Source organism: Polyodon spathula, chromosome 50, assembly GCF_017654505.1.
Source record: "Polyodon spathula isolate WHYD16114869_AA chromosome 50, ASM1765450v1, whole genome shotgun sequence".
Classification (NCBI taxonomy): domain Eukaryota; kingdom Metazoa; phylum Chordata; class Actinopteri; order Acipenseriformes; family Polyodontidae; genus Polyodon; species Polyodon spathula.
Window position 1 is genome coordinate 501,078 of NC_054583.1, and position 15,989 is coordinate 517,066.

A 15,989-nucleotide genomic window follows, 5' to 3' on the forward strand; every position below is an offset into this window, starting at 1 on the left:
TTCACCAAACTGTTGTTAAATTCCCCGTACCAAGTAATGTCACTTCTGACAGTTTTGCAGAGAACCCACACCCTAGATAAAATAGCGTCAGTGATAAATGAAATAATTATACGTAATTACGTTTGATTTTATACTTCAAACAAATAGAATAAGTCATTATTATGCAACTACAGTATCAATAGGTGATGTTGCTGGTAAGTTTTCCAAAGGTTTGGAGAAGGCGTTACTAATAGCAACCTGACTTCAAACAGAACTGCCAGCGTTTCTCTATAGCTGCGTGTGACGTCACACAGAGAGCAACCCGGAGCAGCAAGCGCAGCCGTTTGAAGACGTCATAAAAAGAATGTGGGTTGCTAGGAGACACAGCGAAACGGTTTGTTTACAACTTCGAAACCACATTTCTATTAACCGGTAATTCTTCCAATATCAGAAAAAAGGTAAGATATTCAATTATTTACATTTATAACGGGTTTATCAAACTTGAGATTACATAAAATACTTAACATTAGTAATGCTTTGTGGTGCTAAAGGAAAAAAAAAAAAAAAAAAACTTTTTTACAGAGATTTAGCGAGTCACTATAAATTGCCATTACAAAATTGAATAAAAAAAGGTTACGCAGCAAGTAAACGACAAAGCGCTCGAAACGTTTAAACCACCTCAGGTTCTATAGAAACGGATCAGATATGTTAATATCAGTTTTTGCTTTTTAATTAGATTTAATGACTTATATTTATCCAGGTGTTTGTCTCTTATGTTCAGACAAAGAGAAGGAGAAGTGATACCTTTTATTGGACTAACTAAATAATAATTATTCACAAGCTTTCAAGACCTCAAAGGTCTCTTCTTAAGGTGAAAGTAGAAAAGAGAGATTGATATTTTTAACAAAAAGAACCCATTTGGAATCACTGCAATTCTAATGTAATGACATCTTTATTATCGGGACAGAAAGTGAAGCCTCATTACACCAATTCCACCGCGCTCTCAATAATTACCATCCCACCATTGAACTGACGATGAAAAAGAAATTATATAATTCTTAGACACTACAATAACCATCAAAAACGCCAATATTACTTCATCCATCTACAGAAAACCCACCGACAGCCAAAAATACCTACACATCTCTAGTGTTCATCCACATCACACTCAGAAATCTGTCATTTACAGTCACGCTATTCGTTACCACTGAAACTGCTCTGAAACTACTGACAGAAACGAACATCTTTGCAGTCTTTGTGATGCTTTCCTCCAACAAGGATATCCTCCAAAACAGACTGACAGAGAAATGGAACGTGCCATCAGAATACTATATATATATATGGCTCTTTGAGCTAATATATATATATATATATATATATATATATATATATATATATATATATATATATATATTATATATATATATATATTTTTAAATATATATTATATATAAAATATATATATATAATATATTTATATAAATATTATATTTATTTATATATATATAATATATTCTATATAGTATGATATATTATATTAGATAATCTATAGATATAATATATATATATTATATATATATATAAAATATATTATATAAATATATAAATATATCTATTAAAATTTTTTTAAAAAAAAATTCTAAAAGGTATTGACAGTGTCGACCCAAGGGACTTTTTCAGCCTGAAAAAAGAAACAAGGACCAGGGGTCACAAATGGAGTTTAGAAAAAGGGGCATTCAGAACAGAAAATAGGAGGCACTTTTTTACACAGAGAATTGTGAGGGTCTGGAATCAACTCCCCAGTAATGTTGTTGAAGCTGACACCCTGGGATCCTTCAAGAAGCTGCTTGATGAGATTTTGGGATCAATAAGCTACTAACAACCAAACGAGCAAGATGGGCCGATCCCACAAAAAGGGGAAACAAAAACTGAACCAGGTAACTACAGACCAGTAAGCCTGACTTCTATTATATGCAAACTTATGGAAACTATAATAAGATCCAAAATGGAAAATTACCTATATGGTAACAGGGTCCTGGGAGACAGTCAACATGGTTTTAGGAAAGGGAGATCGTGTCTAACTAACTTGCTTGATTTTTTTGAGGATGCAACATCGATAATGGATAATTGCAAAGCATATGACATGGTTTATTTAGATTTCCAGAAAGCTTTTGACAAAGTCCCGCACAAAAGATTAATTCTCAAACTGAACGCAGTTGGGATTCAAGGAAACACATGTACATGGATTAGGGAGTGGTTAACATGTAGAAAACAGAAAGTACTGATTAGAGGAAAAACCTCAGAATGGAGTGTGGTAACCAGCGGTGTACCACAGGGATCAGTATTAGGTCCTCTGCTATTCCTAATCTACATTAATGATTTAGATTCTGGTATAGTAAGCAAACTTGTTAAATTTGCAGACGACACAAAAATAGGAGGAGTGGCAAACACTGTTGCAGCAGCAAAGGTCATTCAAAATGATCTAGACAAGATTCAGAACTGGGCAGACACATGGCAAATGGAATTTAATAGAGAAAAGTGTAAGGTACTGCACGCAGGAAATAAAAATGTACATTATAAATATCATATGGGAGATATTGAAATTGGAGAAGGAATCTATGAAAAAGACCTAGGAGTTTTTGTTGACTCAGAAATGTCTTCATCTAGACAATGTGGGGAAGCTATAAAAAAGGCTAACAGGATGCTCGGATGCTCGGATACATTGTGAAACCATGTGTTGAATTTAAATCAAGGGAAGTAATGTTAAAACTGTACAATGCACTAGTAAGACCTCATCTTGAATATTGTGTTCAGTTCTGGTCACCTCGCTATAAAAAAAGATATTGCTGCTCTAGAAAGAGTGCAAAGAAGAGCACTAAGAATTATTCCGGGCTTTAAAGGCATGTCATATGCAGACAGGCTAAAAGAATTGAATCTGTTCAGTCTTGAACAAAGAAGACTACGTGGCGACCTAATTCAAGCATTCAAAATTCTAAAAGGTATTGACAGTGTCGACCCAAGGGACTTTTTCAGCCTGAAAAAAGAAACAAGGACCAGGGGTCACAAATGGAGTTTAGAAAAAAGGGCATTCAGAACAGAAAATAGGAGACACTTTTTTACACAGAGAATTGTGAGGGTCTGGAATCAACTCCCCAGTAATGTTGTTGAAGCTGACACCCTGGGATCCTTCAAGAAGCTGCTTGATGAGATTTTGGGATCAATAAGCTACTAACAACCAAACGAGCAAGATGGGCCAAATGGCCTCCTCTCGTTTGTAAACTTTCTTATGTTCTTATATATATATATATATATATATATATATATATATATATAGATATATATATAGATATATTTATATTCTAACATTGAACCAATATACATATCTACCTTTGGGATAAGATGTCAATAGATGGATACAGTTACACCTAAAATTTTTATACTTTTAATTGGATTATCAAGTGTAGAAGAAAAAGAAGATGGATAACAAAGTTGGAGCACTGTGAAGGATACAGGTTAAAAAATTTTTATAAGGAACAGAAAAAATTAGATAATGTACAGTATAGAAGAAAAAAAAAGAAGATAAATAGTCTGGAAACCATGATGCATACAGGTTTAAATAGAAAGGAACAGTAGATCGTTACATCATTAGTTACATAGTTAATGGCATCACAAAGACATTAAATTCAAAGAGAAATAAGTGTGTGGTTACCATGGCATCAAAAGCCTATAATATAATATATATAAGTATATATAAAGGGTTGACATTGACGAACAATTAATACATTATCTATTATATCAACTAATATAATTAATAATAATAATAATAATACAGGTTGTTCTTGTGTAATGTGCTAACTTAATTTTATTACATGATTAATACAATGTGTTATGCATAAAAGTGGTTTTGACTAGTCTAAACTTAGTTTTGTCACATAGACTAGTCTATGAAAGTTAGCCAGTTGCATGAAAAGTTAGACTGACTTACTGTTAGCCTAAAATATTAACCTTCTTACTATTTTTTTCTTCGTCTATGATTTTGCAATTTGTATCTCTTAGATATTTAACCTGCTCTTTGAATGTTCTCTTGCTGTTATAATACTGAAAAAAACATTTTGGAATTGATTTTAGCCCCCTTAGCAATGTTCATTTCTGTCTCTCGCTTGGCATTTTTAACTTCTTTTTTGACTTGCGTTTGCAGTTAGTTCCCTGTACTCTTTCTGTGTACTTTGTTTTTGTTCCCTTTTAAACGCTCTGAGTTTGCCAGTGGTTCTCTGACCTCTGTTTTATTTAGTCTGTCTTCGTTATTTGAAAAGACTAAATCAAGGCATGCCTCCCCTCTAGTCGGTGCTGTAGGGTCGTAGAGATGAAGTGCAGAGATAATCAGAGACAATCGATCACACCGATCGTTGCATAAAGGTTTATTGCAGTGGTCATCAAAATACAGAGCGCTCCGGAGAATAACAGTCACTTCATCAGTAACTAGTGTATTCTGCCAGGGTAAAGCACATACATGATTTATATAGTTCCTACATAAAATTCCCTGCTCCTATCAGGATTTGGCACACAGCAGACAATTCATCCATCCCTACCCCCTAAACTCATATACTCAACCAATAGAGGATAGCTGTGGGGCATGATTGCCCCCTCCGTTGCGGTTGTTATGTTCACATCGGCCTGGAATTTATGACCTAGCAAGCAAGCAGGCATTGCCCTTCTTCTGCCATCCCCCCACTGCCCCTGGACATCTGACCCAACCTAATGGTTTACTGAAACATTCCACCCTTCCTCCCTCCTTTCACAAATTCCTTAATAAACATTGTAAAACTGCACCCAAATGATCGTTGGTTGATCAAGTTATAATATTTGGTTCCTTCAGTCCCTCCTTATGGTCCATGACCACAGGTCAGATAGACCATAGGACTTGATCTTCGGGTCCCCGCCAGAGGTTACTAGCACTTGTTGGGGACCTAATGTCTTAAATGCTCAAAGCATTTTGGTATATGGGTGCAGGTCTCGGGGGTTGATGTTGTAGATGTCTGCGCTCTTGTTGGTGCACATGTTCCTCCGCATTCTCCAGAATAGGATGAGTACAGTAATCAGGCACACAAATGAGCCTAAGCATGCAATCCTACCCGAGATGTTCCACCACCTCTATAAGAACATAAGAACATAAGAAAGTTTACAAACGAGAGGAGGCCATTCGGCCCATCTTGCTCGTTTGGTTGTTAGTAGCTTATTGATCCCAGAATCTCATCAAGCAGCTTCTTGAAGGACCCTAGGGTGTCAGCTTCAACAACATTACTGGGGAGATGATTCCAGACCCTTGCAATTCTCTGTGTAAAAAAGTGCCTCCTATTTTCTGTTCTGAATGCCCCTTTGTCTAATCTCCATTTGTGACCCCTGGTCCTTGTTTCTTTTTTCAGGCTGAAAAAGTCCCTTGGGTCGACACTGTCAATACCTTTTAGAATTTTGAATGCTTGAATTAGGTCACCACGTAGTCTTCTTTGTTCAAGACTGAACAGATTCAATTCTTTTAGCCTGTCTGCATATGACATGCCTTTTAAGCCCGGAATAATTCTGGTCGCTCTTCTTTGCACTCTTTCTAGAGCAGCAATATCTTTTTTATAGCGAGGTGACCAGAACTGCACACAATATTCAAGATGAGGTCTTACTAGTGCATTGTACAGTTTTAACATTACTTCCCTTGATTTAAATTCAACACTTTTCACAATGTATCCGAGCATCTTGTTAGCCTTTTTTATAGCTTCCCCACATTGTCTAGATGAAGACATTTCTGAGTCAACAAAAACTCCTAGGTCTTTTTCATAGATTCCTTCTCCAATTTCAATATCTCCCATATGATATTTATAATGTACATTTTTATTTCCTGCGTGCAGTACCTTACACTTTTCTCTATTAAATGTCATTTGCCATGTGTCTGCCCAGTTCTGAATCTTGTCTAGATCATTTTGAATGACCTTTGCTGCTACAACAGTGTTTGCCACTCCTCCTACTTTTGTGTCGTCTGCAAATTTAACAAGTTTGCTTACTATACCAGAATCTAAATCATTAATGTAGATTAGGAATAGCAGAGGACCTAATACTGATCCCTGTGGTACACCGCTGGTTACCACACTCCATTCTGAGGTTTTTCCTCTAATCAGTACTTTCTGTTTTCTACATGTTAACCACTCCCTAATCCATGTACATGTGTTTCCTTGAATCCCAACTGCGTTCAGTTTGAGAATTAATCTTTTGTGCGGGACTTTGTCAAAAGCTTTCTGGAAATCTAAATAAACCATGTCATATGCTTTGCAATTATCCATTATCGATGTTGCATCCTCAAAAAAATCAAGCAAGTTAGTTAGACACGATCTCCCTTTCCTAAAACCATGTTGACTGTCTCCCAGTACCCTGTTACCATATAGGTAATTTTCCATTTTGGATCTTATTATAGTTTCCATAAGTTTGCATATAATAGAAGTCAGGCTTACTGGTCTGTAGTTACCTGGTTCAGTTTTGTTTCCCTTTTTGTGGATCGGTATTACGTTTGCAATTTTCCAGTCTGTCGGTACCACCCCTGTGTCAAGAGACTGCTGCATGATCTTGGTTAGCGGTTTGTAAATTACTTCTTTCATTTCTTTGAGTACTACTGGGAGGATCTCATCCGGCCCAGGGGATTTGTTTATTTTAAGAGCTCCTAGTCCCTTTAACACTTCTGCCTCAGTTATGCTAAAGTTATTTAAAACTGGACAGGAACTGGATGACATGTGGGGCATGTTGTCAGTATCTTCCTTTGTAAAAACTTGTGAAAAGTAATCATTTAACATATTTGCTATTTTTTTTTCTTCATCTACGATTTTGCCATTTGTATCTCTTAAACATTTAATCTCCTCTTTGAATGTTCTCTTGCTGTTGTAATATTGGAAAAACATTTTGGAATTGGTTTTAGCTCCCTTAGCAATGTTCATTTCTATTTCTCTCTTGGCCTTTCTAACTTCCTTTTTGACTTGCGTTTGCAGTTCTGTGTACTCTTTCTGCATACTTTCTTTTTGGTCCTTTTTTAATGCTCTGTAAAGTGCCTTTTTTCGCTGAATATTTTTTTTAATTGATCTATTAAACCATTTTGGCAATTTAGTTTTACATTTAGATTTGTCTACTTTAGGGATATAATTGTTTTGTGCCTCTAGTACTACATTTTTGAAGAACAACCATCCTTCTTCTGTGGGTGTTTTCTCTATTTTACTCCAATCTACTTCTGTTAGTCTCTGTTTCATACCTTCATAGTTTGCTTTTCTAAAATTGTAAACCTTAGCTTTAGTCATTTACTTTTGGGGATTTAAAAAACACTTCAAATGAGACCATGTTGTGGTCTGAGTTTGCCAGTGGTTCTCTGACCTCTGTTTTAGTTATTCTATCTTCGTTATTTGAAAAGACTAAATCAAGGCATGCCTCCCCTCTAGTGGGTGCCTTCACAAATTGTGTTAGGAAGCAGTCATTTGTCATTTCCACCATTTCTATTTCATCCTTCGCGCTACCCACCGGGTTTTCCCATTTTATTTGGGGGAAGTTGAAATCCCCCATTAGTATGGCTTCTCCTTTGCTACACGCATTTCTAATGTCATTGTATAACAGATTATTGTGCTCACCGTCTGAATCTGGCGGTCTATAGCATGCTCCTATTATTATGCCTTTTGAATTTTTGTCCGTTATTCTGACCCATATTGATTCGGTTTTATTTTCTTTGTCCAGGTTTAACACCTGGGCTTCAAGACTGTTTCTTATGTATAGCACTACCCCTCCTCCTCTTCTGTCCTGCCTGTCTTTCCTATACAGTGTATACCCACAAATATTATATTCGTCCCCATCACTCTCAGACAACCACGTTTCTGTAACACCTATCACATCATAGTTACCTGTTAGTGCAGTAGCTTCAAGTTCTAGAATTTTGTTTCTGATACTTCTAGCATTTAGATAAATACATTTAATGGTTGTCTTACCTGAGTTGTTGTTCTTGTTTTGATGCGGTCTCCCTTCTGTTTTTTTGTTGATTTCTCCCCCCTTCCTTTCTAGTTTAAATGCTTCCGAACCTGCTCGAGGATCTTTTCTCCGAGTAGACTAGTTCCCTTGTTATTTAAATGCAGTCCATCCCGTCTATACAGATAGTCCTCGTTGTAGAATGTGGTCCAATGATCAAGATAGGTGAAGCCTTCCCGTGTGCACCACGTCTTCAGCCATGCGTTTTGATTAATTATTTCCAGCTGTCCATATGGTCCTTTGCAAGGTGCCGGTAGTATACCAGAAAATACCACAGTTTTGGTTTTCTCTTTTAATTTCCTTCCTAGCTCTCTGAATTTGTTTTGCAGGGATTTTGGTCTGTCTCTTCCAATGTTGTTTGTACCAATGTGGACGACTACTACCGGGTCGTCTCCTGTTCGTTCTAGGAGCCTGTCCACGTTCTCAGTGATGTGCTTGACCGAGGCTCCCGGAAGGCAGCACACTGTTGTAGTAAGGGGGTCCAAACTGCGAATTGAACTTGCTGTGTTTCTCAATATGGAGTCCCCAACAATCATGACCTTCGTTCTTTTTGCTGTCTGGTCACCACTGTCAATAGGGTCCTGGATGTTGTTCCTTTCATTGTCTTGTTGTTGGTTCTGCTCATCAAAATTCTGAAGTGACTCAAATCTGTTGGTTGTTTTGATTTCTGGTGGTTGTGTTTGACGAAGTTTCTTTTTTTCCCTGCTTCTGCCTACCTGAACCCAGCTGTTCTGACCTTCTATCTCCCTGGTGGCTTTCAGTCTGTTAGGGGTGATGCAGACTTCCATGAATTGTGGGTGTGCCAGTTCCTCAAGATCCTGTTGCTGTCTCACTTCTTCCAGCTCCATTTCTAGCATACTTACTAGTTTATGCAAATCCTGGATCGCGCGGCACTTTACGCACACTTGGTTTAGCTCCGCTGGGTTTTCTCGGATTTCCCACATCAAGCAGGTGTCACAGATTACTGGCTTGAAGACCATGTTGAGGTTTTTTTTTTTGAAGTTTAGTTTCTTCTGCAGCCGTCAACCTGCTTTCAAACTGCTTCGAAACTGCTCTGTACTTTTCCACGCCTGTACTTCTCCCACTCGCTGTCGCTTCCACTCGCTGTCGCTGGGAAGACTCATTGGTTCAATATTTTAAGTAGTTTTAATATTTCAAGCATTGGTAGTCAATTGTAAGCCTCCACTTGCCCTCTCCCTTAGAAACTGGCCAAATTAGGCTGTTGGTGGGGAAGTTACACTCGACTACAGTTCCTTGCATTAGTAAATCAGTAATAATGCCCTTTACTGCTGTCACTGCTTCAGGCTTGACAGGGTACTGCCGTTGTGGAAGATGGGCGTCTCCTTCAATTGTCATAAACACGCTCACTGCCTTACCGCAGCCTTTGCTGTGCAGAGCCCACACTTCCGGGTACTGCTCAGTCAAGTCCTGGAGTGTGAGAGGGAAAGATGAGACATACATTACATCTAACTCAAAAATGTTTTGCTCATGTGTTTTAACATGATACATTTCGACTAACGCGGATTGTGAGCCAATTACAAATTCCACGGGTTCAGTTCTAAATGCTATTTACGTACCTCCATTGACTCCTTCGATTACTACAAACTCTTTTGTTACCGGGATTGGCAGATTCCAGCCCCAGTATCAACTAACATTTTACATGGGTGGCCTCTTACCCCCCCCCCTTTGCTCCGACCGAGACCACCGCACGTCACTCCCCTATCTGTGCCTGCAGCCATCTTACATATTCATTATAATCTCCTTGGTGTGATTTTGCAGCTGCGAGCTGTGCCTTCAACATCTACTATTAACACTTGCTGGACAACTGCCCAGGCACCTTATCTGCATATTGCCTGCTCTCTGGCAACATGCCAGAATCTTATCTTACCCTGCTTCTTTGAGCTAAACTTTTAGCTTCCAGTCCTACTGCATTCCTGTTGCGATCCATATTTTATTTTAACCCACTCTCTTATTTCAACTCCTGAACTAGGCTTTCCATTCTCAAACTGTGACAGATTCTGTCCCTTTTCACAGTCTGAGCTGCACTCGGCTATTTTGTGAACACAGTTTACGTGTTTCCACTCATACCTATGTACAGGTCACATAGTGTTAAACACCTGCCTTTTCTAAAATGTTTCTTTATCTTTTGCTTAAACAAAATCAATCTAACCCAAGCAATTTATTAATAAAATTATCATTCTAAACTGACTTCTTACCAATATAGTTTTCCAATATGACAAGTTACTCTACTTTGTGGATTTTATTAATGGTTTGCTTTCCTTTGCACCTTAAATTTACACATTGTTGGTGCACTCATGGACTTTAACTAGGGTTTTATGCCAGTACCCTCATCCGCCCCACTTCGTGACGGTTTATGTAACAGGTTTTCTCTATTAACAGGTTGTCCTAACTCACAAATAGATCAACATGTAATAGCCAGCAGACAAACATATATTAGATACATAGATAACACCCAGTTCAGAGACTCCACATTATGCTCAACTGTTGCTACTTAAAATATGACTATAGTCTTACGTGTACGGTATAATCTTCACAACCATACAGCTTGCTAGCATGGTCGGCCACAAACACAATATAACACCAACACAATACAACTGTCCTTTACAACACACACACTAGTATCTGCCGCGAAAATATTTTTAATGTTCTCGTCTAGATCCCTTATTTAATTTCAGGTTTAGTCCCTGACTTATACTATCATTGCGTTATACATGATTTATTAATGTCTCAGTTGCTACATTAATCTAGTTATTATCACCTCTCCTGTTAGAAGCTCCGTAAAAAATTAATTGTGACCAACATAAACAAAACATCTCGTATATGTGCAAATAAAAACAGTTAATACTAGTAACTTTGGTGCTTCATTAAACCAAGTGTTCTCCATTCAAGAAAACGCTATCTCCCTGTTTAGTTCAATACAAATTAAACAATCATCAATATGCAAACTCTTGAAAATAAAACGTTGATTTAATTCTGGATTTTAGAAACCAAATATTATTCTTCCTGCCATTCTCTGGCTTTCCACTCTCAATAACCCCAATCTATTTTGTCCTTTTCTTCTCCCCTTGATTTTACATCAAGAAAGGGTTCTGCGTGCTTACTCTTAGCCAACGCCCTTTTGGCACTGTACCAAGTCCTTTGTTCCTTTTTGAAACCACTCAGTCTGCTTGTGGTCTGTGCTATCTGGTTGCCAACCTTTTTTTTTTTTTAGTTCTTTCTGCTGTCTGCCCATTTCTCAGTCAAGTACTCTCGTACTCTTGGCTCAGGCTTTAGCTTGTCATTTTAACTACTGTCCTATGACGCTAACACCACCCGATGTATCTCGCCAGCAACAAATGCTTTTAGATTTACACCCTCTGAGCTGTATCATCTGTTTTCTCCTCAGATACACTCTGCTGCACCGGTTACTCACTCCTAAGCTTCACAGAGACTCCCCCTGTTACTAGAGCTTTCTCGTCCACACAGTACTAACTATGTAGTGACGATGCCTACCAGACACACACTCCACTACCTAGTTACAACCAGATGAACACACTCAATACCTTTTACTCATTACACCTATGCAACTTCACAACCCACAGGTTGTTGGATTCCAGTTCACCCGCTATGTACCCCAAAAGGTATCACTTACCGGACATCTAGTCACAAGCCCGCATACCAACAGAAGCGTAACGAACATCCTGGAATCCTGCCGACAACGCCAATTTGTAGGGTCGCAAAATGAAGTGCAGAGATGATCAGAGACAATCTATCACACCGATCGTTGCATGAAAAGTTTATTGCAGTGGTCATCAAAATACAGAGCGCTCCGGAGAATAACAGTCACTTCATCAGTAACTAGTGTATTCTGTCGGGGTAAAGCACATACATGGTTTATATAGATCCTACATAAAATTCCATGCTCCTGTCAGGATTTGCCACACAGCAGACAATTCATCCATCCCTACCCCCTAAACTGATATACTCAACCAATAGAGGATAGCTGTGGGGCATGATTGCCCCCTCCGTTGCGGTTGTTATGTTCACTTCGGCCTGGAATTTATGACCTAGCAAGCAAGCAGGCATTGCCCTTCTTCTACCATCCCCCCACTGCCCCTGGACATCTGACCCAACCTAATGGTTTACTGAAACACTCCACGACGGGCTCTATCGCTTAAATAGCATGTTTGGAATGGTGATATTTGTGGAGATAGTTGGGTATGTATGCAGATAGTTCAAAGGGCTCGGGTCGGGTTGGGTGTGCAGATATTTCAAAGGGCTCGGGCTCAGGTTTTGGGCTTTGTTTGGATAGGTTTTAAATTTAGGCTCGTGCAGACCTCTAGTTACAATTGCTATTTACTCTTTCAATGTGCTTTCAGCTCTCTCTCTCAGTATAAAAGGTTAATAGCTCTTCTTTTGACTGCTCACACACACGCAACCAGCCGGCAGTGCAGTTTCCATTTTTATAACCATAACTCCACCCATGCCCCACACCATTGGTCCGTTCCACATACAGCATGCCATTGGCTCTGGTCACTCTGCTCTCACACACACCAGTTACCAGCCACGGGCGGGCTAATTAAGACGGCACTCAAGTAGAAGAGAGAGAGAGAGAGCACTCACTCGCCACACATTCTATAGACACAGACTTACACGCTCCCACAGTCACTCACACTTGACATCTTAGCAAGCATTTTAAAGTACAATCCCATCCCTCTCCCCAGTCTCTGATACAGTCCACGTTGCCCGTTGTCGGGATGTGGCTGCCCCGCTGCTACATTATTTAGCACACTGTTCTGCTTCAATGGGCATTAAGCGCAGTGCGTGAAAGTTTCATCATAATTCATAAAGAATTCAGTTAGGGTTAGGGTTAGGGTTGAATAACCTAAAACATTGTGAGAAATTTGCTATAAAAATTGTAAAATAATATAGTCTGGTAAACCTGATATTGACAAGTCGCACATGTGCTGCTTAAAATATTTGTTTTGTATTGTGTGTCTATACAAATAGTGCAAGGGGATGACACACACTCTCAAAATGATTAGAGGGAGATACCCAACACTTGGAAACATATTATAAGTTATTAAATCTAAATAAAGAAAATAAAAAAAAACAGATAGAACTCTGATATTAATGACATTTAGAAACTTACAATCCATGTGCGTTATTTTATAATTAGCAGTAGTCCTTCATATATACCTTTTACAATTATATGTATGGGGTTCTACCTGCTGGTAGAAAACATGTACTTTAAGCCAATTTAATTCTATTCAATAATGTTTATGCAGTTCTGTCCTCTGTTTCAAATCTACAGTATTACAAACAGAATGTATTATTTAAATTAAACCCATAGGTTATCATTAGTTTACCATGTGTTTTTAATTTTGTTAAAGCAATTACCATACCTCACTGTGGTTTACAATGCTTGCCTATGCTTTTCCATAATTTCACTGTGCTTAATTACACTTTGCTATGCTTTTACTATGGGACACGTTTATAAGGCTTAGTTTACCATGGTTTGTTTTTTTAATATGCATTTCGATGCTCACCTATGCTTTACCATGCTTTTACTGTGCTCTATTACATATTGCTGTGCTTTTACTTTATACAGGTCAATGTACCATGTTGTTATTGATGTTGTGTGTATGTGTTTTTTTTTTAATATACAGGAAAATATAGTGGAATTTACTGTTGAAATGGACTTACAGTGAATTAACAAACTTGGTGATTTCTTGTGCAGTTTATTGACTGTTTAGCCAAGTAACTTCCCTTTCTGTCTCCCTAGCCCTCTATCCCTCCCTCCCTCTCTCTCTCTCTCTCTCTCTCTGATGGCACTGGGTTTATTCGTGACCCCGCGGCGGTTTCTGATCTCTAGCTGGGCCCCACAGTTCCATGAGGATCCTGAGCACCATGCCCTGAGTGCCACGCCCTCTGTCCCCCCCTCCCTGGAGCCACGGTCAGAGGGTGGGCTGAAAATACGAGACGTCCTGTAAGACTGATTTTAGTGTGAGAGAGAGCGAGAGAGCGAGAGCGAGAGCAAGAGAGAGAGATCATATGAGACTAATGTCTGTGAGAGCAAAAAGAATATCAGTTATCAGTGTGTGTGTGTGTGTGTGTATGTGTGTCAGTATGTGTGTGTGTGTGTTAAGACATCCTATGAGATTAATCAGTGTATCAGTGTGTGTGTGTGTGTGTGTGTGTGTGTGTGTGTGTGTGTGTGTGTGTGTGTGTGTGTGTGTGTGTCAGTATGTGTGTGTGTGTGTTAAGACATCCTATAAGATTAATCTGTGTATCAGTGTGTGTGTGTGTGTGTGTGTGTGTGTGTGTGTCAGTATGTGTATGTGTTAAGAGATCCTATGAGATTAATCTGTGTATCAGTGTGTGTGTGTGTGTGTGTTTATCCTGTGTTGGCTGGTGATGTCATTTCTGATGTTCTGTTTCCTGTCAGTGACTGTGGCTGTGATGTCATGACCTGCTGCTTCAATGACGAAGGCACCCTATTGGCTGTCGGGCTGACCAATGGAACCATCCAGGTGAAACCTCATCTTAGACAAGTTTATAACCACATTGGACCCTATTAGCAGCAGCTACACTGCTGTAATTGAGAGTATATGTTTAATGTATCTTAGAGTTTATGTATAATTTGTCTGAGAGTTTATGTATAATGTGTCTGAGAGTGTAGGTCTCAATGTTAACAACAAAATGTCAGAAACGTTTGAGCCACAACAAGATCTACAAAAACATTAACTAGATTCAATGACGTACAATATGTTTCAAAGTGTTCGGTGTCTCCCTCTAATCATATTGAGAGTGTGTCATTCTCTCGCACTCACTGTCATGCAGAGTGTAAGAGAATGACACTCTCTCCTTCTGCCTGCACTCTGTGTGTGTTTCAGGTGTACCAGCCTGCAGACGGTACCTTCCTGTACCAGCTGAACAGCTCCGAGACTCTCCAGAGCAGCCTGCCAGTCACCAGCCTGAGATTCCAGCACCGGGACAACAGAGAGAGGCACTGCCTGCTGCTAGCTACATGTGAGTGTGTGTCTGTGTATCACCCTGTGAGACAAATCTAAGAGTTTCTGTGTGTGTGTGTGTGTTTGTGTGTGTTTGTCTTTGATTAATGGATCTGTGAATAATTGAACTTAACTGTTAATTTTTTCTCTCTCTCTCTCTCTCTCTCTCAGATGCCAGTGGGTGTGTGCGGGTGTGGCACAACCCACACAAACCCACACCGGTACACACGACCACCTGCCTCGGACACGACAGGACCCTCTTCTCCCCGCCCCCTCTCACGGTCCCCACACCTTCCGCTGGGAGAGTGAAGAGGGGGAGAGACTCTGCCCCTCCGTCCAAAAATAGTGTCGCCACAGCGGTGACGGTCGAAGTGGCTTCACACTGTGGACACAGGTCCGTGTGTGTGTGGGTGTGTTGCGGACCGTTCATTGCAGGCCATTGGCCAGTACGGGTGTGTGTGTGGCAGAGTCAGGTAACACACACACACACACACACACACGCCTGCAGGGCCAGGTAACACACACACACACACACCTGCAGAGTCAGGTAACACACACACACCTGCAGGGCCAGGTAACACACACACACACACACACACACACACCTGCAGGGCCAGGTAACACACACACACACCTGCAGAGTCAGGTAACACACACACACCTGCAGTAACACACACACACACCCGTCACCAGTCCATTGTGTGGTGTTGTGTGTGTGACACACCTGCCTGGGCCAGGTAACACACACACACACACACACACACACACACACACACACACACACCTGCAGAGTCAGGTAACACACACACACCGGCAGGGCCAGGTAACACACACACACATACCTGCAGGGACAGGTAACACACACCTGCAGGGCCAGGTAACACACACACACATACCTGCAGGGCCAGGTAACACACACACACACATACAGCATTACGTATGTGTGTGTCTGTCTGTCTG

At 39.8% G+C, this 15,989-nt stretch overlaps 1 protein-coding gene across 1 annotated transcript; it reads left to right on the top strand.

The window, feature by feature from the left end:
• The first annotated feature begins 193 nt into the window (after positions 1–193).
• LOC121306785 lies at positions 194–15,770 on the top strand. The gene is made up of 6 exons (XM_041238712.1): positions 194–437; positions 13,802–14,005; positions 14,465–14,549; positions 14,913–15,048; positions 15,201–15,423; positions 15,767–15,770. The coding sequence occupies exons 2-6, from the start codon at positions 13,845–13,847 to the stop codon at positions 15,768–15,770; spliced, it is 609 nt and encodes a 202-aa protein (XP_041094646.1). The 5' UTR covers positions 194–437; positions 13,802–13,844.
• The last annotated feature ends 219 nt before the right edge of the window (positions 15,771–15,989 follow it).

Bases quoted from the DNA above. Each gene is read 5' to 3' on its own strand.
- LOC121306785 (XM_041238712.1), top strand. From the start codon at position 13,845: ATGGCACTGGGTTTATTCGTGACCCCGCGGCGGTTTCTGATCTCTAGC. The intron at 14,550-14,912 runs GTGAAACCTCAT...TGTGTGTTTCAG, and splicing joins TGACCAATGGAACCATCCAG to GTGTACCAGCCTGCAGACGG. The intron at 15,049-15,200 runs GTGAGTGTGTGT...TCTCTCTCTCAG, and splicing joins CTGCCTGCTGCTAGCTACAT to ATGCCAGTGGGTGTGTGCGG.